This window comes from Cetorhinus maximus, unplaced genomic scaffold, assembly GCF_964194155.1.
Source record: "Cetorhinus maximus unplaced genomic scaffold, sCetMax3.hap1.1 HAP1_SCAFFOLD_2592, whole genome shotgun sequence".
Classification (NCBI taxonomy): Eukaryota; Metazoa; Chordata; class Chondrichthyes; order Lamniformes; family Cetorhinidae; genus Cetorhinus; species Cetorhinus maximus.
Genome location: NW_027598526.1, coordinates 6,984 through 31,018, shown reverse-complemented (window position 1 = coordinate 31,018; position 24,035 = coordinate 6,984). Strand labels below are relative to the sequence as shown.

General features: G+C 56.7%; 1 protein-coding gene across 1 annotated transcript; it reads right to left on the bottom strand.

The window, feature by feature from the left end:
* Window positions 1–8,816: 8,816 nt before the first annotated feature.
* On the bottom strand, window positions 8,817–23,761 carry LOC144677493 (caveolin-2-like). The gene is made up of 4 exons (XM_078537571.1): window positions 23,421–23,761; window positions 12,008–12,172; window positions 9,566–9,753; window positions 8,817–8,993 (listed from the first exon to the last, which is right to left on the bottom strand). Exons 2-4 carry the CDS (start codon window positions 12,155–12,157, stop codon window positions 8,843–8,845), a joined length of 489 nt encoding a protein of 162 aa, XP_078393697.1. The 5' UTR covers window positions 12,158–12,172; window positions 23,421–23,761; the 3' UTR covers window positions 8,817–8,842.
* Between the last annotated feature and the right edge of the window lie 274 nt (window positions 23,762–24,035).

Sequence of the window (24,035 nt, the reverse complement as noted above, 5' to 3'; positions counted from 1 at the left end):
GGGTCACCATACAGAGTCCGATGGGTAACAAGAGGGAGTCCGATGGGTAACCATACAGAGTCCGATGGGTAACCATACAGAGTCCGATGGGTAACCATACAGAGTCCGATGGGTATCCGGAGGGAGTCCGATGGGTAACCATACAGAGTCCGATGGGTATACAGAGGGAGTCCGGTGGGTAACCATACAGAGTCCGATGGGTAACCATACAGAGTCCGATGGGTATCCAGAGGGAGTCCGGTGGGTAACCATACAGAGTCCGATGGGTAACCAGGGGGAGTCCGATGGGTAACAAGAGGGAATCCGATGGGTAACCGTACAGAGTCCGATGGGTATCCGGAGGGAGTCCGATGGGTAACCATACAGAGTCCGATGGGTAACAAGAGGGAATCCGATGAGTATCCAGAGGGAGTCCGATGGGTAACCATACAGAGTCCGATGGGTAACCATACAGAGTCCGATGGGTAACAAGAGGGAGTCCGATGGGTAACCATACAGAGTCCGATGGGTAACCATACAGAGTCCGATGGGTAACAAGAGGGAATCCAATGAGTATCCAGAGGGAGTCCGATGGGTAACCATACAGAGTCCGATGGGTAACCATACAGAGTCCGATGGGTAACAAGAGGGAATCCGATGGGTAACCATACAGAGTCCGATGGGTATCTGGAGGGAGTCCGATGAGTAACCATACAGAGTCCGATGGGTATCTGGAAGGAGTCCGATGGGTAACCATACAGAGTCCGATGGGTATCCGGAGGGAGTCCGATGGGTATCCGGAGGGTGTCCGATGGGTATCCGGAGGGTGTCTGATGGGTAACCATACAGAGTCCGATGGGTAACCGGAGGGAGTCCGATGGGTAACCGGAGGGAGTCCGATGGGTAACCGGAGGGAGTTGGATGGGTAACCATACAGAGTCCGATGGGTATCCGGAGGGTGTCCGATGGGTAACCGGAGGGAGTCCGATGGGTAACCGGAGGGAGTCCGATGGGTAACCATACAAAGTCCGATGGGTATCCAGGGGGAGTCCGATGGGTATCCAGGGGGAGTCCGATGGGTATCCGGAGGGTGTCCGATGGATAACCGGAGGGAGTCCGATGGGTAACCGGAGGGAGTCCGATGGGTAACCGGAGGGAGTCCGATGGGTAACCGTACAGAGTCCGATGGGTAACCGTACAGAGTCCGATGGGTAACCGTACAGAGTCCGATGGGTATCCAGAGGGAGTCCGATGGGTAACCATACAGAGTCCGATGGGTAACCATACAGAGTCCGATGGGTAACCATACAGAGTCCGATGGGTATCCAGAGGGAGTCCGATGGGTATCCAGAGGGAGTCCGATGGGTATCCAGAGGGAGTCCGATGGGTAACCATACAGAGTCCGATGGGTAACCAGAGGGAGTCCGATGGGTATCCGGAGGGTGTCCGATGGGTATCCGGAGGGAGTCCGATGGGCAACCGGAGGGAGTCCGATGGGTATCCGGAGGGAGTCCGATGGGTATCCGGAGGGAGTCCGATGGGTATCCGGAGGGTGTCCGATGGGTATCCGGAGGGTGTCTGATGGGTAACCATACAGAGTCCGATGGGTAACCGGAGGGAGTCCGATGGGTAACCGGAGGGAGTCCGATGGGTAACCAGAGGAGGTTCGATGGGTAACCATACAGAGTCCGATGGGTATCCAGGGGGAGTCCGATGGGTAACCATACAGAGTCCGATGGGTATCCGGAGGGTGTCCGATGGGTAACCGGAGGGAGTCCGATGGGTAACCGGAGGGAGTCCGATGGGTAACCGGAGGGAGTCCGATGGGTAACCGGAGGGAGTCCGATGGGTAACCGTACAGAGTCCGATGGGTAACCGTACAGAGTCCGATGGGTAACCGTACAGAGTCCGATGGGTATCCAGAGGGAGTCCGATGGGTAACCATACAGAGTCCGATGGGTAACCATACAGAGTCCGATGGGTAACCATACAGAGTCCGATGGGTCACCATACTGAGTCCAATGGGTATCCGGAGGGGGTCCAATGGGTAACCATAGAGTCCGATGGGTCACCATACAGAGTCCGATGGGTAACAAGAGGGAGTCCGATGGGTAACCATACAGAGTCCGATGGGTAACCATACAGAGTCCGATGGGTAACCATACAGAGTCCGATGGGTAACCATACAGAGTCCGATGGGTATCCGGAGGGAGTCCGATGGGTAACCATACAGAGTCCGATGGGTATCCAGAGGGAGTCCGGTGGGTAACCGTACAGAGTCCGATGGGTATCCGGAGGGAGTCCGATGGGTAACCATAGAGTCCGATGGGTCACCATACAGAGTCCGATGGGTAACAAGAGGGAGTCCGATGGGTGACCATACTGAGACCAATGGGTATCCGGAGGGTGTCTGATGGGTAACCATACAGAGTCCGATGGGTAACCGGAGGGAGTCCGATGGGTAACCGGAGGGAGTCCGATGGGTAACCGGAGGGAGTCCGATGGGTAACCGGAGGGAGTTCGATGGGTAACCATACAGATTCCGATGGGTATCCGGAGGGTGTCCGATGGGTAACCGGAGGGAGTCCGATGGGTAACCATACAGAGTCCGATGGGTGTCCGATGGGTAACCGGAGGGAGTCCGATGGGTAACCGGAGGGAGTCCGATGGGTAACCATACAAAGTCCGATGGGTATCCAGGGGGAGTCCGATGGGTAACCATACAGAGTCCGATGGGTATCCGGAGGGTGTCCGATGGATAACCGGAGGGAGTCCGATGGGTAACCGGAAGGAGTCCGATGGGTAACCGGAGGGAGTCCGATGGGTATCCAGAGGGAGTCCGGTGGGTAACCGTACAGAGTCCGATGGGTATCCGGAGGGAGTCCGATGGGTAACCATAGAGTCCGATGGGTCACCATACAGAGTCCGATGGGTAACAAGAGGGAGTCCGATGGGTCACCATACTGAGTCCAATGGGTATCCGGAGGGGGTCCAATGGGTAACCATAGAGTCCGATGGGTCACCATACAGAGTCCGATGGGTATCCGGAGGGAGTCCGATGGGTAACCATACAGAGTCCGATGGGTATCTGGAGGGAGTCCGATGGGTATCCGGAGGGTGTCCGATGGGTATCCGGAGGGTGTCCGATGGGTATCCGGAGGGTGTCCGATGGGTATCCGGAGGGTGTCTGATGGGTAACCATACAGAGTCCGATGGGTATCCGGAGGGTGTCCGATGGGTAACCGGAGGGAGTCCGATGGGTAACCATACAGAGTCCGATGGGTATCCGGAGGGTGTCCGATGGGTAACCGGAGGGAGTCCGATGGGTAACCGGAGGGAGTCCGATGGGTAACCATACAAAGTCCGATGGGTATCCGGAGGGTGTCCGATGGATAACCGGAGGGAGTCCGATGGTTAACCGGAAGGAGTCCGATGGGTAACCGGAGGGAGTCCGATGGGTAACCGTACAGAGTCCGATGGGTATCCAGAGGGAGTCCGATGGGTAACCATACAGAGTCCGATGGGTAACCATACAGAGTCCGATGGGTAACCATACAGAGTCCGATGGGTCACCATACTGAGTCCAATGGGTATCCGGAGGGGGTCCAATGGGTAACCATAGAGTCCGATGGGTCACCATACAGAGTCCGATGGGTAACAAGAGGGAGTCCGATGGGTAACCATACAGAGTCCGATGGGTCACCATACTAAGTCCAATGGGTATCCGGAGGGGGTCCAATGGGTAACCATAGAGTCCGATGGGTCACCATACAGAGTCCGATGGGTAACAAGAGGGAGTCCGATGGGTAACCATACAGTGTCCGATGGGTAACCATACAGAGTCCGATGGGTAACCATACAGAGTCCGATGGGTATCCGGAGGGAGTCCGATGGGTAACCATACAGAGTCCGATGGGTATCCAGAGGGAGTCCGGTGGGTAACCATACAGAGTCCGATGGGTAACCATACAGAGTCCGATGGGTATCCAGAGGGAGTCCGGTGGGTAACCATACAGAGTCCGATGGGTATCCAGAGGGAGTCCGGTGGGTAACCATACAGAGTCCGATGGGTAACCAGGGGGAGTCCGATGGGTAACAAGAGGGAATCCGATGGGTAACCGTACAGAGTCCGATGGGTATCCGGAGGGAGTCCGATGGGTAACCATACAGAGTCCGATGGGTAACAAGAGGGAATCCGATGGGTATCCAGAGGGAGTCCGATGGGTAACCATACAGAGTCCGATGGGTAACCATACAGAGTCCGATGGGTAACAAGAGGGAGTCCGATGGGTAACCATACAGAGTCCGATGGGTAACCATACAGAGTCCGATGGGTAACAAGAGGGAATCCGATGGGTAACCATACATAGTCCGATGGGTATCTGGAGGGAGTCCGATGGGTAACCATACAGAGTCCGATGGGTATCTGGAAGGAGTCCGATGGGTAACCATACAGAGTCCGGTGGGTAACCATACAGAGTCCGATGGGTAACCATACAGAGTCCGATGGGTAACCATACAGAGTCCGGTGGGTAATCTTACAGAGTCTGATGGGTATCTGGAGGGAGTCCGATGGGTAATCATACAGAGTCCGATGGGTATCCGGAGGGAGTCCGTTGGGTAACCATACAGAGACCGGTGGGTATCCGGAGGGAGTCCGATGGGTAACCAGAGGGAGTCCGGGTGTAATGAACACACGGGCAGAATCCCAGCCAGTGTACCTGATATTCAATGTTGTCAGAAATAAATTATTCTCTATTCGTCCCTGTTTATACTTCCCTCACAGTAACTGTGGATTCTACAATCCCTGACGTTACACACAATTCAAAGATAATCCAGAAGATTATTTAATAATTGTTTGATTGCCTACCATTTTTAATAAAAACAACTTGTATGCATACGGCTCCATTAACACAGTAAAACATCACAAGGCATTTACAGGAGTGTTATCAACAACATCAGTCACTGAGACACACAGGGAGATGTCAGGGACAGGTGGCCCAAAGCTCGGTCCAAGAGGTCGGTTTAAAGGAGCATCTGAAAGGAGGAGAGGGAGAGAGAGAGAGAGGTGAAGAGGTTTAGGGAGGGAATTCCAGAGCTTAGGGCTCCCCAGGCAGCTGAAGGCCCGGCCGCCAATGGCGGAGCGATGGGAGGCCGGAATTGGAGGAGCGCAGAGATCTCGGAGGGTTGTAGGGGCTGGAGGAGGTTACAGAGATAGGGAGTGTTGTAGGGGCTGGAGGAGGTTACAGAGATAGGGAGGGTTGTAGGGGTTGGAGGAGGTTACAGAGATAGGGAGGGTTGTAGGGGCTGGAGGAGGTTATAGAGATAGGGAGGGTTGTAGGGGCTGGAGGAGGTTACAGAGATAGGGAGGGTTGTAGGGGCTGGAGGAGGTTCCAGAGATAGGGAGGGGTATAGGGACTGGAGGAGGTTACAGAGATAGGGAGGGGTATAGGGACTGGAGGAGGTTACAGATAGGGGAGTGAGGAGGCCATGGAAGGATTTGAAAACGAGGGTGTGAATTTGAAAATGGAGGTGTTGCCGGACCGGGAGCCAATTTGGGTCAGCGAGCACAGGTGGGGGGGGTGACGGGTGAACGGGACTCGGTGTGAGTTGGGACACTGAGGGGGGGGGGTGCAGCAAAGTTGCTGATGAGCTGAAGTTTAGGGAGTGTGGAATGTGGGAGTGTGTGGGGATAGTCGAGTTTGGAGGTAGCGAGGGCGCTGGGCTAGGGTTTGAGCAGCCGGATGAGCTGAGACTGGGTGGAGCTGGGCGGTGTTCGAGAGTGAAGGTGGATGGGAGCGACCATGGGCTCAGGTTGTGAAGAGTCTGGTTCACAGCCAGACAGTTACCAGGGAGAAGAATGGAGATGGGGAATCTGTCAACCGGAGGTTTGAGGGGGATTGCAGAAGGTGGCTTTTTGTCTTCCCAATATTGAATTAGAGAGACTCTTGCTAGCCCGGTACTGGTTTCCCTTCCCCTCCTGTGCAGCGATTGCTGCCTCCGCCCCGTAACTCCACCCCCAGCCCCGCACCCCCGCCAACTCATCTCCTGACTCTCTTCGGTTCCCCCTGTGACCCACATGTGAGCCCAGGCAGGCTGTGGGGGACAAGGAGGGGGGAGGGAGGAGAAGAAGGGGGGCAAACTATAATATCATTGGCGGCCCTTATGTGGTTCGAGGCTGGGAGAAGGAATGGGGGTCCTAGAAAGCAGGAGTGGGGTGGGCCTGGGGGTGTGGGCCTGGGGGAGGGGGTGTGGGCCTGGGGGAGAGGGTGTGGACCTGGGGGAGGGGGTGTGGACCTGGGGGAGGGGGTGTGGGCCTGGGGGAGAGGGTGTGGGCCTGGGGGAGAGGGTGTGGGCCTGGGGGAGAGGGTGTGGGCCTGGGGGAGTGGTTGGGTCCTGGGGGAGTGGTTGGGTCCTGGGGGAGTGGTTGGGGCCTGCGAGGGTGGTTGGGTCCTGGGGGAGTGGTTGGGGCCTGCGAGAGTGGCTGGGGCCTGCAAGAGTGGTTGGGGACTGGGGGAGTGGGTGTGGGCCTGGGAGAGTAGTTGGGGCCTGGGGAGTGGGTGTGGGCCTGGGGGAGTGGTTGGGGCCTGGGGAGTGGGTGTGGGCCTGGGGGAGTGGTTGGGGCCTGGGGAGTGGGTGTGGGCCTGGGAGAGTAGTTGGGGCCTGGGGAGTGGGTGTGGGCCTGGGAGAGTAGTTGGGGCCTGGGGAGTGGGTGTGGGCCTGGGGGAGTGGTTGGGGCCTGCGAGAGTGATTGGGACCTGGGGGAGTGATTGGGACCTGGGGGAGTGGTTGGGGCCTGGGGGAGTGGAGCGGTTGGGGCCTGGGGGAGTTGTTGGGGCCTGGGGGAGTGGAGCGGTTGGGGCCTGGGGGAGTTGTTGGGGCCTGGGGGAGTGGCTGGGGCTTGGGGGGAGTGCATGTGGGCCTGGGGGAGTGGAGTGATTGGGGCCTGGGGGAGTGGAGTGGCTGGGGCCTGGAGGGAGTGGTTGGGGCCTGGGGGAGTGGAGTAATTGGGGCCTGGGGGAGTGGAGTGGTTGTGGGCCTGGGGGGAGTGGTTGGGGCCTGGGGGAGTAGTTGGGGCCTGGGGGAGTGGAGTGATTGTGGGCCTGGGGGAAGTGGTTGGGGCCTGGGGGAGTGGTTGGGGCCTGGGGGAGTGGTTGGGGCCTGGGGGAGTGGAGTGGTTGTGGGCCTGGGGGGAGTGGTTGCGGCCTGGGGGAGTGGTTGGGGCCTGGGGGAGTGGTTGGGGCCTGGGGGAGTGGAGTGATTGTGGGCCTGGGGGGAGTGGTTGGGACCTGGGGGAGTGATTGGGACCTGGGGGAGTGGTTGGGGCCTGGGGGAGTGGAGCGGTTGGGGCCTGGGGGAGTTGTTGGGGCCTGGGGGAGTGGAGCGGTTGGGGCCTGGGGGAGTTGTTGGGGCCTGGGGGAGTGGCTGGGGCTTGGGGGGAGTGCATGTGGGCCTGGGGGAGTGGAGTGATTGGGGCCTGGGGGAGTGGAGTGGCTGGGGCCTGGAGGGAGTGGTTGGGGCCTGGGGGAGTGGAGTAATTGGGGCCTGGGGGAGTGGAGTGGTTGTGGGCCTGGGGGGAGTGGTTGGGGCCTGGGGGAGTGGTTGGGGCCTGGGGGAGTGGAGTGATTGTGGGCCTGGGGGAAGTGGTTGGGGCCTGGGGGAGTGGTTGGGGCCTGGGGGAGTGGTTGGGGCCTGGGGGAGTGGAGTGGTTGTGGGCCTGGGGGGAGTGGTTGGGGCCTGGGGGAGTGGAGTGATTGTGGGCCTGGGGGGAGTGGTTGGGGCCTGGGGGAGTGGTTGGGGCCTGGGGGAGTGGAGTGGTTGGGGCCTGGGGGAGTGGAGTGGTTGGGGCCTGGGGGAGTGGAGTGGTTGGGGCCTGGGGGGAGTAGTTGGGGCCTGGGGGAGTGGAGTGGTTGGGGCCTGGGGGGAGTGGTTGGGGCCTGGGGGAGTGGAGTGGTTGGGGCCTGGGGGAGTGGAGTGGTTGGGGCTTGAGTGGAGTGGTTGGGGCCTGGGGGGAGTGGTTGGGGCCTGGGGGAGTGGAGTGGTTGGGACCTGAGGGGAGTGGTTGGGGCCTGGGGGAGTGGAGTGGTTGAGGCCTGGGGGAGTGGAGTGATTGTGGGCCTGGGGGGAGTGGTTGGGGCCTGGGGGAGTGGAGTGGTTGGGGCCTGAGGGGAGTGGTTGGGGCCTGGGGGAGTGGAGTGGTTGAGGCCTGGGGGAGTGGAGTGATTGTGGGCCTGGGGGGAGTGGTTGGGGCCTGGGGGAGTGGTTGGGGCCTGGGGGAGTGGAGTGGTTGGGGCCTGGGGGAGTGGAGTGGTTGGGGCCTGGGGGGAGTAGTTGGGGCCTGGGGGAGTGGAGTGGTTGGGGCCTGGGGGGAGTGGTTGGGGCCTGGGGGAGTGGAGTGGTTGGGGCCTGGGGGAGTGGAGTGGTTGGGGCTTGAGTGGAGTGGTTGGGGCCTGGGGGGAGTGGTTGGGGCCTGGGGGAGTGGAGTGGTTGGGACCTGAGGGGAGTGGTTGGGGCCTGGGGGAGTGGAGTGGTTGAGGCCTGGGGGAGTGGAGTGATTGTGGGCCTGGGGGGAGTGGTTGGGGCCTGGGGGAGTGGAGTGGTTGGGGCCTGAGGGGAGTGGTTGGGGCCTGGGGGAGTGGAGTGGTTGAGGCCTGGGGGAGTGGAGTGATTGTGGGCCTGGGGGGAGTGGTTGGGGCCTGGGGGAGTGGAGTGGTTGGGGCCTGGGGGGAGTGGTTGGGGCCTGGGGGATGTGGAGTGGTTGGGGCCTGGGGGGAGTGGTTGGGGCCTGGGGGAGTGGAGTGGTTGGGGCCTGGGGGAGTGGAGTGGTTGGTGCCTGGGGTGACTCTCTGTGTTGGGAAGACTCCTAGTATCTGGCCACGTGCAGGTGAGCTCTCTGGAAGCAGCGCCCCATGCTGGAGCAGAGCGGACTGACGATGATGTCCGTCAGGCTGTGGCAAGCCTTCTGACAGGTAGGCCGACAGAGGAGACAGATCCTCACACAGGGTATCAGGCACCTAGGAACAAGAAACAGGAACTTCAGCCCATGGCCTAGCAGCTTCTCCACGGACCCAGCAACTCACACATCCCCCAACCCTTCAGCAATCGCTCCTTCCGAGACTTCCTGAAATCCCAAAACCTGCAAACTTCCACCGTGGGCCCTTCCCCTGGTGTCCCCTGCACCGTGGGCCCTTCCCCTGGTGTCCCTGCACCGTGGGCCCTTCCCCTGGTGTCCCCTGCACCGTGGGCCCTTCCCCTGGTGACTCTGCACTGTGGGCCCTTCCCCTGGTGTCCCTGCACCGTGGGCCCTTCCCCTGGTGTCCCTGCACCGTGGGCCCTTCCCCTGGTGTCCCCTGCACCGTGGGCCCTTCCCCTGGTGTCCCCTGCACCGTGGGCCCTTCCCCTGGTGTCCCCTGCACCGTGAGCCCTTCCCCTGGTGTCCCCTGCACCGTGGGCCCTTCCCCTGGTGTCCCCTGCACCGTGGGCCCTTCCCCTGGTGTCCCCTGCACCGTGGGCCCTTCCCCTGGTGTCCCCTGCACCGTGGTCCCTTCCCCTGGTGTCCCCTGCCCCGTGGGGCATTAACACTCACCATATGTGCAGACAAGTGACCAAGGAGAAGAGACAGCCGGTGAGAATGGAGGCGGGGATGGCACAGAGCAGTGAGATGATCCTATAAGTCCAGAGTTTACAGACTTCGAAGGAGACATTACTGGAGGCCCAGACCTTGTCGAAACTGTGAGCAGTGGCAGGTTCAGCAATAACCTCGGGGAAATCCACCTGCAGGAATGATGGAGACAATTCCCAGATCCAGTGTTCTCAGCACAGGCCCCGTGCATTGCCCTCTCCACCTTCCTTACCCCATCCCTCTCCCGCATTCCAACCCCCTCCCTCATCCCCTCCCTGAACCTCTCCCTACCCCATCCCTCTCCCGCATTCCAACCCCCTCCCTCATCCCCTCTCTGAACCTCTCCCTACCCCATCCCTCTCCCGCATTCCAACCCCCTCCCTCATCCCCTCTCTGAACCTCTCCCTACCCCATTCCTCTCCCGCATTCCAACCCCCTCCCTCATCCCCTCTCTGAACCTCTCCCTACCCCATCCCTCTCCCGCATTCCAACCCCCTCTCTCATCCCCTCCCTGAACCTCTCCCTACCCCATCCCTCTCCCGCATTTCAACCCCCTCCATCATCTCCTCCCTACCCCATTCCTCTCCCACATTCCAACCCCCTCCCTCATCCCCTCTCTGAACCTCTCCCTACCCCATTCCTCTCCCGCATTCCACCCCCTCCATCATCTCCTCGCTCTCCACTTTCCCCTGCCTCCCCATGTGTGATCCACACAGATCCACAGGTGTGATCCACGCAGATCTCCAGGTGTGATCTACGCAGATCCCTGGGTGCAATCTGCGCAGATCCCCGTGTGCGATCCACACAGATCCCCAGGTGTGATCCACACAGATCCCCGTGTATGATCCTCCCCAGGTGTGATCCACGCAGACCCCCAGGTGTGATCCATGCAGAACCCCAGGTGTATGATCATCCCCAGGTGTGATCCACACAGATTCCTGTGTATGATCCACACAGATCCCCAGGTGTGATCCACGCAGATCCACGTGTATGATCCTCCCCAGGTGTGATCCACACAGATCCCCGTGCGTGATCCACGCAGACCCCCAGGTGTGATCCACACAGATCCCCGTGCGTGATCCACGCAGACCCCCAGGTGTGATCCACACAGATCACCGTGTGTGATCCACACAGATCCCCATGTGTGATCCACGCATATCCCCATGTGTGATCCACGCATATCCCCGTGTATGATCCACGCAGATCCCCGTGTATGATCCACACAGATCCCCATGTATGATCCACGCAGATCCCCAGGTGTGATCCACACAGATCCCCAGGTGTGATCCACACAGATCCCCAAGTGTGATCCACACAGATCCCCCTGTATGATCCACGCAGATCCCCAGGTGTGATCCACACAGATCCCCAGGTGCGATCCACACAGATCCCCATGTGCGATCCACGCAGATCCCCATGTGTGATCCACGCAGATCCCCAGGTGTGATCCACACAGATCCCCATGTTTGATTCTCCCCAGGTGTGATCCACACAGATCCCCGTGTGTGATCCACGCAGATCCCCAGGTGTGATCCACACAGATCCCCATGTGTGATCCACACAGATCCCCCTGTATGATCCACGCAGATCCCCAGGTGTGATCCACACAGATCCCCAGGTGTGATCCACACAGATCCCCCTGTATGATCCACGCAGATCCCCGTGTGTGATCCACGCAGATCCCCAGGTGTGATCCACACAGATCCCCATGTGTGATCCACACAGATCCCCCTGTATGATCCACGCAGATCCCCAGGTGTGATCCACACAGATCCCCAGGTATGATCCACGCAGATCCCCATGTGTGATCCACACAGATCCCCAGGTGTGATCCACACAGATCCCCATGTTTGATTCTCCCCAGGTGTGATCCACACAGATCCCCATGTATGATCCACGCAGATCCCCATGTGCGATCCACGCAGATCCCCATGTGTGATCCACGCAGATCCCCAGGTGTGATCCACACAGATCCCCATGTTTGATTCTCCCCAGGTGTGATCCACACAGATCCCTGTGTATGACCCACACAGATCCCCAGGTGTGATCCATGCAGATCCCCATGTGTGATCCACGCAGATCCCCAAGTGTGATCCACGCAGATCCCCAGGTGTGATCCACACAGATCCCCAAGTGTGATCCACGCAGATCCACGTGTGTGATCCGCGCAGATCCACGTGTGTGATCCACACAGATCCCCGGGTTAATCCTCAGGCACTGCAGTTGGCCATCCTTTCCACACCCCTGACGCCCCCCCACCACAATCTCAATCTTTTGCACCAGTCTCAGCGCTGAGTCTCCCTGGACATTTCAGTATCCCACGTTGGGACAGTTCCCCCTCGTCTCCTCTCCTCCCGAATCCTGGCGCTAACTGCCCGGGTATAAAGAGCCTGCTGCTTAAAATACCTTGAGGTACTGATTCATCCCCTTTGGGTCTCTGTTCTCCTGCTCAGGGGAGCCGCTGTGTTGTGTGGGTTCCGGTGTCAGTTCTCTGCTGGCTTCACGATCAGGAGTGTGCTCCTCCAGATCGACCATTGTATAATCCTCGTTCTTCATGACTCCGAACAAACCCTATCTAAAGACAAGGGCCTAAAGAACACCAAAACCTTTTAACTGTGATATTTAAATAAAACTTGGGTCTGGTGCTTCAACTAGTTTCACCCCACACTCTCTCTCTCTCTCTCTGTTTGTCTCTCCCCCCTCTCTGGAATGGAATGAACTTGTTCTATTCTGAGAGTCAGATTCAATTCATCCCAATGTTTTGCTGACACAGATGAGGCCGCCGTTTAAAGGGACTCTGAGACACTTCACCCTCTGATCCAATCCCCATCTCCTGACCCACCACCCCCCTCAGACCGGCTCCAGGAGCGACAGGTCTGGAGAACACTCTCCACCTGTCTGGGTGAGTTGCAGCTCCAACAACACTCGAGAAGCTCGACACCGTCCAGGTCAAAGTGGGGTGGGGGGGGGGGGAGGATAAACCACTGCCCTTGGTATTCACTCTTCCCCCCCCCTCACTGCTGCACAAGGGTGGCTGCAGCGGGTACCCTCGGACAGGCTGCACTCCTACAACTCACTAGGGGCTTCGTCGAAAAGATCCTGCCAAACACCTGACCACGACCACCGAGAAGGACAAGGGCAGCAGGCGCAGGGGAACATCGGACTGAGAGAGAGAAGCAGAGGGACAGAGAGGCAGTGAAGAGAAGCCGAGACTGGGAGAGTGATTGGGAGGGATGGGGGACGGTGCATGTGAGCAAACGTTAAGGCTCGGTGCTGCAAATTTTCATTTCGTTTGTCTTTTTGATAACAAGGCCAACCCTCCTGCTGACTCAGACCCCCGGGGACCCGTGCCCCATCTACACTGAGAGGGCACACACCTTGAGGATGACCCAGAGCCGGGAGCGAGGAAAGAATGAAGATGCCAGCCCAGCCCGTGTTCCCCCTGCCCTTCTCCCAGCAGGTCGGTCAGAGTCTGGGAGCATCACCGGTCCGGAGACACCGACTGTCTCCCTCTCCCAGGTATCCGTCTGACACTGAACCACGCTCTTTGCAAACTTGCTGTCACATACGATCCTGAGACGTGCTTTCGACCCTATATATTGCGCCACTACTAAGACCGTCTTTTTTTCCACCTCTGTAACTTCACTCGATTCCACTCCTGCCTCAGCTCATCTGCTGCTGGAACCATCACCCACATCTTTGTCACCTCCAGACTCAACTATTCCAACACACAGCCGGTTTCCCATGTTCTATCCCCTTATTATTCCGAGACAGGAGAGTTCTCGATAACTTTGTGAACTGACAACCCATCGCCCCAGGTACTCAGTGACCCACACTGGCTCCCGGTCAAACAATCCCTTCGTTTTAAACTTCTCATCCTTGTTTTCAAATCTTTACATGGGCTCACACCTATCTCCATAACCTCCCCCAACCCCTACATCCCTCCCTATCTCTGTAACCCCCTCCAGCCCCTACACCCCTCCCTATCTCTGTAACCTCCTCCAGCCCCTACACCCCTCCCTATATCTGTAACCTCCTCCAGCCCTTACAACCCTCCCTATCTCTGTAACCTCCCCCAGCCCCTACAACCTTCCCTATCTCTGTAACATCCTACAACCCTCTGAGTTCTCAGCGCTCCTCCAATTCCGGCCTCTTGACCATCCCCCGATTCCCATCGCTCCGCCATTGGCCACCGTGCCTTCAGCTTCCTGGGGTCCCGAAGCTCTGGAATTGCCCCCCATTAAACCTCTCCGCCTCTCTGTCCTCCTTTAAGAGCTGTTGATCACCTGTCCTATTGTCTCCCGGATTTATTGGTGTTTTTGGGTGACGTCCAACCCTGTTAAGGTTGCAGAATGCACCCAAACTGTTGTTGCTGCCGCTGACAGCACTGGTCAGTTAAATGGGGAAGCGCTGCCCTCTGGCGTTCCTCACAGTTTATGGCAGGGTGAGCTGAGGTAGGAAACGACGAGGAGGAGGAGGAGGAGAGAGAGTGTTGAGCCCCTGGAACAGTCAGTCTTAACTCCATTTACCCACCTTGGTTCCATGGCTCTTAATACCCCGTGACAAATGAGAACATAATGAAACGTGAAAGTTGCCACCAGTTGGAAGAGATTGTGCAACGAGTGGAGTTCGGGAGGCGCCTGGAGATGTTCAGTTGAAACTCTCGCAGGTCTGTCCCAGCCCGGCAGAAAGAGGGTGATTCTCACTGCAGTGTCCCTCGCCGCCCTGTGGGCAGACTGATATCAGTGTACAGAGCCTCCCTGCACGCTTCCTCGCAGCTCAGCATGTTCAGTGCCTGGCGCTACACGTTCAACTGCAAACAGGCGGCAGAGAGGGGGATGCTTCACAGTGTAGCTAACTGACTCTGGGTTAGTGCTACTGACAGCCAGCAGCCAGTTGATGTCCATTGGACTGTCTAAGCAACAGCGACCATTCCTCCAGCAGATTTCACCACCTGAAACATCCCAAAGCACTCCGCAGACAATGAAGGAGGTTGTTTCAAAGTGTGATCATTGTGGCAGGAAACTCAGCAGTCTCACTGCGTGGGATGGTAAAGGGTGCGGGGAGTGAGGGGGAGAGTGGGATTAGACTGGGTGGGATGGTAAAGGGTGCGGGGAGTGAGGGGGAGGGTGGGATTAGACTGGGTGGGATATTCAAGGGTGCAGGGAGTGAGGGGGAGAGTGGCACTAGACTGGGTGGGATATTAAAGGGTGCGGGGAGAGTGGGATTAGACTGGGTGGGATATTAAAGGGTGCGGGGAGTAAGGGGGAGAGTGGGATTAGACTGGGTGGGATATTAAAGGGTGTGGGGAGTGAGGGGGAGAGTGGGATTAGACTGGGTGGGATATTAAAGGCTGTGGGGAGTGAGGGGGAGAGTGGGATTAGACTGGGTGGGATATTAAAGGGTGCGGGGAGTGTGGGGAGAGTAGGATTAGATGGGTGGGATATTAAAGGGTGTGGGGAGTGAGGGGGAGAGTGGGATTAGACTGGGTGGGATATTAAAGGGTGCGGGGAGTGAGAGGGAGAGTGCTATTAGACTGGGTGGGATATTAAAGGGTGCGGGGAGTGAGGGGGAGAGTGGGATTAGACTGGGTGGGATATTAAACAGTGCGGGGAGTGAGGGGGAGAGTGGGATTAGACTGGGTGGGATATTAAAGGGTGCAGGGAGTGAGGGGGAGAGTGGGATTAGACTGGGTGGGATATTAAAGGGTGCGGGGAGTGAGGGGGAGGGTGGGATTAGACTGGGTGGGATATTCAAGGGTGCGGGGAGTGAGGGGGAGGGTGGGATTAGACTGGGTGGGATATTAAAGGGTGCGGGGAGTGAGGGGGAGAGTGGCATTAGACTGGGTGGGATATTAAAGGGTGCGGGGAGAGTGGGAATAGACTGGGTGGGATATTAAAGGGTGAGGGGAGTGAGGGGGAGAGTGGGATTAGACTGGGTGTGATATTAAAGGGTGCGGGGAGTGAGGGGGAGAGTGGGATTAGACTGGGTGGGATATTAAAGGGTGTGGGGAGTGAGGGGGAGAGTGGGATTAGACTGGGTGGGATATTAAATGGTGTGGGGAGTGACGGGGAGAGTGGGATTAGACGGCGTGGGATATTAAAGGGTGAGGGGAGTGAGGGGGAGAGTGGGATTAGACTGGGTGTGATATTAAAGGGTGCGGGGAGTGAGGGGGAGAGTGGGATTAGACTGGATGGGATGATAAATGTTGCAGGGCGTGAGGGGAATAGTGGGATTAGACTGGATGGGGTATTAAAGGTTACAGGGAGGGAAGGGGGAGAGTGGGATTAGACTGGGTGGGATATTAAAGGTTGCAGGCAGTGAGGGGGAGAGAGGGATTAGACTGTGTGGGATATTAAAGGGTGCGGGGAATGAGGGGGAGAGTGGGATTAGACTGGATGGGTTATTAAATGGTGTGGGGAGTGAGGAGGAGAGTGGGATTAGACTGCGTGGGATATTAAAGGATGAGGGGAGTGAGGGGGAGAGTGGGGTTAGACTGGGTGGGAATTTAAAGGGTGTGGGGAGTGAGGGGGAGAGTGGGATTAGACTGGGTGGGATATTAAAGGGTGTGGGGATGAGGGGGAGAGTGGGATTAGACTGGGTGGGATATTAAAGTGTGTGGGGATGAGGGGGAGAGTGGGATTAGACTGGGTGGGATATTAAAGGGTGCGGGGAGTGTGGGGAGAGTAGGATTAGACTGGGTGAGATATTAAAGGGTGCGGGGAGTGAGGGGGAGAGTGGGATTAGACTGGGTGGGATATTAAAGGGTGCAGGGAGTGAGGGGGAGAGTGAGATTAGACTGGGTGGGATATTAAAGGGTGCGGGGAGTGAGGGGGAGAGTGGGATTAGACTGGGTGGGATATTAAAGGGTGTGGGGAGTGAGTGGGAGAGTGGGATTAGACTGGGTGGGATATTAAAGGCTGTAGGGTATGAGGGGAAGAGTGGGATTAGAGTGGGTGGGATATTAAAGGGTGCGGGGAGTGAGGGGGAGAGTGCGATTAGACTGGGTGGGATATTAAAGGGTGCGGGGAGTGCGGGGGAGAGTTGGATTAGAGTGGGAGGGATATTAAAGAGTGCGGGGAGTGAGGGGGAGAGTGGGATTAGAATGGGTGGAATATTAAATGGTGTGGGGAGTGAGGGGGAGAGTGGGTTTAGACTGAGTGGATATTAAAGGGTGTGGGGAGTGAGGGGGAGAGTGGAATTTGACTGGGTGGGATATTAAAGGGTGCGGGGAGTGAGGGGGAGAGTGGGATTAGACTGGGTGGGATATTAAAGGGTGGGGGGAGTGAGAGGGAGAGTGGGATTAGACTGGGTGGGATATTAAAGGATGCGGGGAGTGAGGGGTAGAGTGAGATTAGACTGGGTGGGATATTAAAGGGTGTAGGGTGTGAGGGGGAGAGTGGGATTAGAGTTGGTGGGATATTAAAGGGTGCGGGGAGTGAGGGGGAGAGTGCGATTAGACTGGGTGGGATATTAAAGGGTGCGGGGAGTGCGGGGGAGAGTTGGATTAGAGTGGGAGGGATATTAAAGAGTGCGGGGAGTGAGGGGGAGAGTGGGATTAGACTGGGTGGAATATTAAATGGTGTGGGGAGTGAGGGGGAGAGTGGGTTTAGACTGAGTGGATATTAAAGGGTGTGGGGAGTGAGGGGGAGAGTGGAATTTGACTGGGTGGGATATGAAAGGGTGCGGGGAGTGAGGGGGAGAGTGGGATTACACTGGGTGGGATATTAAAGGGTGCGGGGAGTGAGAGGGAGAGTGGGATTAGACTGGGTGGGATATTAAACGGTGCGGGGAGTGAGGGGGAGAGTTGGATTAGATTGGGTGGGATATTTAAGGGTGCGGAGAGTGAGGGGGAGAGTGGGATTAGACTGGGTGGGATATTAAAGGGTGCGGGGAGTGCAGGGGAGAGTTGGATTAGAGTGGGAGGGATATTAAAGAGTGCGGGGAGTGAGGGGGAGAGTGGGATTAGACTGGGTGGAATATTAAATGGTGTGGGGAGTGAGGGGGAGAGTGGGTATAGACTGAGTGGATATTAAAGGGTGTGGGGAGTGAGGGGGAGAGTGGAATTTGACTGGGTGGGATATTAAAGGGTGCGGGGAATGAGGGTGAGAGTGGGATTAGACTGGATGGGATATTAAAGGGTGAAAGGGAGAGTGGGAATTGACTGGGTGGGAAATTAAAGGGTTCAGGGAGTGAGGGGGAGAATGGGATTAGAGTGGGTGGGATATTAAAGGGTGCGGGGAGTGAGGGGGAGAATGGGGTTAGAGTGGGTGGGATATTAAAGGGTGCGGGGAGTGAGGGGGAGAGTTGGATTAGACTGGGTGGGTTATTAAAGGGTGCGGAGAGTGAGTCGGAGGGTGGGATTAGACTGGATGGGATATTAAACGGTGCGGGGAGTGAGCGGGAGGTGGGATTAGACTGGGTGGGATATTAAACGGTGCGGGGAGTGAGGGGGAGAGGGATTAGACTGGGTGTGATATTAAAGGGTGCGGGGAGTGAGGGAACGAGTGGGATTAGACTGGGTGGGATATTAAAGGGTGTGGGGAGTGAGGGGGAGAGTGGGATTAGACTGGGTGGGATATTAAAGGCTGTGGGGAGTGAGGGGGAGTATGGGGTTAGAGTTGGTGGGATATTAAAGGGTGCGGGGAGTGAGGGAGAGGGCGGGATTAGACTGGGTGGAATATTAAAGGGTGCCGGGAGTGAGGGGGAGGGTGGGATTAGACTGGGTGGGATATTAAAGGGTGCGGGGAGTGAGGGGGAGGGTGGGATTAGACTGGGTGGGATATTAAAGGGTGTGGGAAGTGAGGGGGAGGTGGGATTAGACTGGGTGGGATATTAAAGGGTGCGGGGAGTGAGGGGGAGAGTGGGATTAGACTGGGTGGGATATTAAAGGGTGTGGGGAGTGAGGGGTTGAGTGGGATTAGACTGGGTGGGATATTAAAGGGTGCGGGGAGTGAGGGAGAGGGTGGGATTAGACTAGGTGTGATATTAAAGGGTGCGGGGAGTGAGGGGGAGAGTGGGATTAGACTGGGTGGGATATTAAAGGGTGCAGGGAGTGAGGGGGAGAGTGGGATTAGAGTGGGTGGGATATTAAAGGGTGCGGGGAGTGAGGGGGAGAGTGGGATTAGACTGGGTGGGATATTAAAGGGTGTGGGGAGTGAGGGGGGTATGGCATTAGACTGGGTGTGATATTAAAGGCTGCGGGGAGTGAGGGCTAGAGGGAGATTAGACTGGGTGGGATATTAAAGGGGGCGGGGAGTGAGTGGGAGAGTGGGATTAGACTGGGTGGGATATTAAAGGGTGTAGGGTGTGAGGGGGAGAGTGGGATTAGAGTGGGTGGGATATTAAAGGGTGCGGGGAGTGAGGGGGAGAGTGCGATTAGACTGGGTGGGATATTAAAGGGTGCGGGGAGTGCGGGGGAGAGTTGGATTAGAGTGGGAGGGATATTAAAGAGTGCGGGGAGTGAGTGGGAGAGTGGGATTAGACTGGGTGGAATATTAAATGGTGTGGGGAGTGAGGGGGAGAGTGGGTTTAGACTGAGTGGATATTAAAGGATGTGGGGAGTGAGGGGGAGAGTGGAATTTGACTGGGTGGGATATTAAAGGGTGCGGGAAGTGAGGGGGAGAGTGGGATTAGACTGGGTGGGATATTAAAGGGTGGGGGGAGTGAGAGGGAGAGCGGGATTAGACTGGGTGGGATATTAAAGGGTGGGGGGAGTGAGAGGGAGAGCGGGATTACACTGGGTGGGATGTTAAATGTTGCAGGGCGTGAGGGGAATAGTGGGATTAGACTGGATGGGGGATTAAAGGTTACAGGGAGTGAGGGGGGAGAGAGGGATTAGACTGGGTGGGATATTAAAGGGTGAGGGGGTGAGTGGGATTTGACTGGGTCGGATATTAATGGGTGCAGCGCGTAAGGGGGAGAATGGGGTTAGAGTGGGTGGGATATGAACGGGTGCGGGGAGTGAGGGGGAGAGTGGGATTAGACTGGGTGGGATATTAAAGGGTGCGGGGAGTGAGGGGAAGAGTGGAATTTGACTGGGTGGGATATTAAAGGGTGCGGGAAGTGAGGGGGAGAGTGGGATTAGACTGGGTGGGATATTAAAGGGTGTGGGGAGTGAGGGGGAGGGTGGGATTAGACTGGGTGGGATATTAAAGGGTGCGGGGAGTGAGTGGGAGAGTGGGATTAGACTGGGTGGGATATTAAAGCGTGCGGGGAGTGAGGGGGAGAGTGGGATTAGACTGGGTGGGATATTAAAGGGTGTGGGGAGTGAGGGGGAGAGGGGGATTAGATTGGGTGGGATATTAAAGGGTGCAGGGAGTGCGGGGGAGAGTTGGATTAGAGTGGGAGGGATATTAAAGAGTGCGGGGAGTGAGGGGGAGAGTGGGATTAGACTGGGTGGAATATTAAATGGTGTGGGGAGTGAGGGGGAGAGTGGGATTAGACTGGGTGGGATATTAAAGGGTGCGGGGAGTGAGTGGGAGAGTGGGATTAGACTGGGTGGGATATTAAAGGGTGCGGGGAGTGAGTGGGAGAGTGGGATTAGACTGGGTGGGATATTAAAGGGTGCGGGGAGTGAGGGGGAGAGTGGGATTAGACTGGGTGGGATATTAAAGGGTGCGGGGTGTGAGGGGGAGTGTGGGATTAGACTGGGTGGGATATTAAAGGGTGCGGGGGGAGTGGGATTAGACCGGGTGGGATATTAAAGGGTGCGGGGTGTGAGGGGGAGTGTGGGATTAGACTGGGTGGGATATTAAAGGGTGCGGGGGGAGTGGGATTAGACTGGGTGGGATATTAAAGGGTGCGGGGTGTGAGGGGGAGAGTGGGATTAGACCGGGTGGGATATTAAAGGGTGCGGGGTGTGAGGGGGAGTGTGGGATTAGACTGGGTGGGATATTAAAGGGTGCGGGGGGAGTGGGATTAGACTGGGTGGGATATTAAAGGGTGCGGGGATTGAGGGGGAGTGTGGGATTAGACTGGGTGGGATATTAAAGGGTGTGGGGTGTGAGGGGGAGAGTGGGATTAGACTGGGTGGGATATTAAAGGGTGTGGGGTGTGAGGGGGAGTGTGGGATTAGACTGGGTGGGATATTAAAGGGTGCGGGGTGTGAGGGGGAGAGTGGGATTAGACTGGGTGGGATATTAAAGGGTGCGGGGAGTGAGGGGGAGAGTGGGATTAGACTGGGTGGGATATTAAAGGGTGCGGGGAGTGAGGGGGAGAGTGGGATTAGACTGGGTGGCACATTAAAGGGTGCGGGGAGTGAGGGGGAGAGTGGGATTAGACTGGGTGGGATATTAAAGGGTGCGGGGAGTGAGGGGGAGAGTGGGATTAGACTGGGTGGGACATTAAAGGGTGCGGGGAGTGAGGGGGAGAGTGGGATTAGACTGGGTGGGATATTAAAGGGTGCGGGGAGTGAGGGGGAGAGTGGGATTAGACTGGGTGGGATATTAAAGGTTGCGGGGAATGAGGGGGAGAGTGGGATTAGACTGGGTGGGATATTAAAGGGTGTGGGGAGTGAGGGGGAGAGTGGCATTAGACTGGGTGGGATATTAAAGGGTGCGGGGAATGAGGGGGAGAGTGGGATTAGACTGGGTGGGATATTAAAGGGTGTGGGGAGTGAGGGGGAGAGTGGGATTAGACTGGGTGGGATATTAAAGGGTGCGGGGATTGAGGGGGAGAGTGGGATTAGACTGGGTGGGATATTAAAGGGTGCGGGGAGTGAGGGGGAGAGTGGGATTAGACTGTGTGGGATATTAAAGGGCGCGGGGAGTGAGGGGGAGAGTGGGATTAGACTGGGTGGGATATTAAAGGGTGCGGGGATTGAGGGGGAGAGTGGGATTAGACTGGGTGGGATATTAAAGGGTGCGGGGAGTGAGGGGGAGAGTGGGATTAGACTGGGTGGGATATTAAAGGGTGTGGGGAGTGAGGGGGAGAGTGGGATTAGACTGGGTGGGATATTAAAGGGTGCGGGGAGTGAGGGGGAGAGGGGGATTAGACTGGGTGGGATATTAAAGGGTGTGGGGAGTGAGGGGGAGAGTGGGATTAGACTGTGTGGGATATTAAATGGTGCGGGGAGTGAGGGGGAGAGTGGGATTAGACTGGGTGGGATATTAAAGGGTGTGGGGATTGAGGGGGAGAGTGGGATTAGACTGGGTGGGACATCGAGGGGTGTCGGGCGTGAATCGGACTTTATCGATGAGGATAAGAACGTACAGATTCTAGCTGTTTAAACAATTTGTTTCTGGAACATTCTGTCGTTCTGAAGCAGGTCCCCTGGGAATGTTCTGTCCAGTCTTTGACCTTGGTAAAATTCAATGACGACATCGCTTTGAAGTAATCTGACAAAGCGAGGATGAGAGCACTTAAGGGCAGGAGTAATAGCTGGGCCTGCTGCTGTTCCAAGTCATTAATTCAACAGGCAAGCGTTGCAAAGTTAGTGTGAAGTCATTTATAGTAGGTCGATTTATTCATCGGAGTGAAGTATCATTTCGCTACAGTAAGCCTTCACCGTGACAGACTCTGGTGCAACAACTGTCTGTTCAGAAAGCACGTGAAACAATCTTGGGGTGGGGCGGCTGAGGGGGATGTGGGGCCGGGGACAGCGGGCAGGTCTGCGTTGGGAGTGAAAGATGGCTCTTTCTTCTGGACGCGGCCCCGGTGTGGTTGGGTGCCTCCTCTCTGCCTCCCTGCCGGGATCGTACCCGTCCCCGGCGCAATTTCGTTAAGGAACAAGTGGCGGCGCGGGTGCTAAAGGACCACCCCCGGGGGCCTGGTTCCAAATTAGCGACCCGGGGGAGCCGGGCAACGGGTGGGAAAAGCCCCCTGGGGAGGGCCGAGCTCGAAGGGGAGGGCGGCGAGGCATCACTCAAGACGGGGAAACGATCCGCCGGGGAAATCAAAGGGGTGGAGCGAGGAGAGGGAGGGGAATAAAAACACGGTGGGTACGCTCTCCCACGGACCAGGTAGAGCAGAGATCTGACGCATAAACGGAAGACTTCGTTCAGGTTAGGGAGAGGGGCAGTGTAGGTGTTGGAGATCCGTGATGGCGATTTCTCCACACAAAAGCGAACTCTCTCTCCCCTCCCCGAAAAGGTTGGGGGGGCGTCAATCGATATTGTCAGGCTGAAATGACCTTGTTGGGTGAGGGTATTGAGGGTTACGGAACCAGAGTGGGATAAATAGAGCCCGGATCCAGCATTAATCCATGGCGGAATAGTCTCAAGGTAGCTGAACGGCGTTCTCCCGTTCCTCTTAGTTAGTCTTGGAGTGTTAAACCCTGACCAAGGTCAGGGACAATGGATATCGATTCTCGTGTCTGATTATCCCTGGTGAGCAGACATTTAACAGCACTTGTTAGAGGAGAGGACCCGTGGATAAACAGCGCACTGTGGGTGTCATCAGGTTAAACAAATGCATCAGGTATCAAGAGTGCACGTTTTAAAGGCCAGGGAGGATAGGATGTAAGTGCCCTGTGCGGGATTAACTGATAACTCTGAGTGATGAAGTCACTCTGAGTGAGTTATAGGAAGCCTTTATGAGTGGGATGTCAGTGAGATCCCACAGGGATTCATAAAGCACTCTCTATCAAGACATTTAACAGGAAACTCCCAGTGATACCTTTAATTTAAAAACCTTAGTTAGGTTGAAGGGTAAGTGTTCATACAAAGTACTGAACTGTTAAAATAAAGTGCTATTCTCTGAGCATTAGATGACTGAGAATAAGAACATTTTGCAAGTTGTGTTTTAACTGAATAATTATTAGTTCTGAATTAACAGTTGATTCGCACATTGAAGTTAAGATTTCTTTTAAATGAAATACTTGCAAGTTGTTTATGCTGGTCTGGTGGAGGGCGGGATTTGATCCAAGATCGTTGCTGGTCTGGTGGAGGGTGGGATTTGATCCAAGATCGTGGCTGGTCTGGTGGAGGGTGGGATTTGATCCAAGATCGTTGCTGGTCTGGTGGAGGGTGGGATTTGATCCAAGATCGTTGCTGGTCTGGTGGAGGGTGGGATTTGATCCAAGATCGTTGCTGGTCTGGTGGAGGGCGGGATTTGATCCAAGGTCGTTGCTGGTCTGGTGGAGGGTGGGATTTGATCCAAGATCGTTGCTGGTCTGGTGGAGGGTGGGATTTGATCCAAGATCGTTGCTGGTCTGTTGGAGGGTGGGATTTGATCCAAGATCGTTGCTGGTCTGGTGGAGGGCGGGATTTGATCCAAGATCGTTGCTGGTCTGGTGGAGGGCGGGATTTGATCCAAGGTCGTTGCTGGTCTGGTGGAGGGTGGGATTTGATCCAAGATCGTTGCTGGTCTGGTGGAGGGTGGGATTTGATCCAAGATCGTTGCTGGTCTGGTGGAGGGCGGGATTTGATCCAAGGTCGTTGCTGGTCTGGTGGAGGGTGGGATTTGATCCAAGGTCGTGGCTGGTCTGGTGGAG

Bases quoted from the DNA above. Each gene is read 5' to 3' on its own strand.
- LOC144677493 (XM_078537571.1), bottom strand. From the start codon at position 12,157: ATGAAGAACGAGGATTATACAATGGTCGATCTGGAGGAGCACACTCCT. The intron at 9,754-12,007 runs GTATTTTAAGCA...TCATTCCTGCAG, and splicing joins GGATGAATCAGTACCTCAAG to GTGGATTTCCCCGAGGTTAT. The intron at 8,994-9,565 runs GTGAGTGTTAAT...TCTTGTTCCTAG, and splicing joins GTCACTTGTCTGCACATATG to GTGCCTGATACCCTGTGTGA.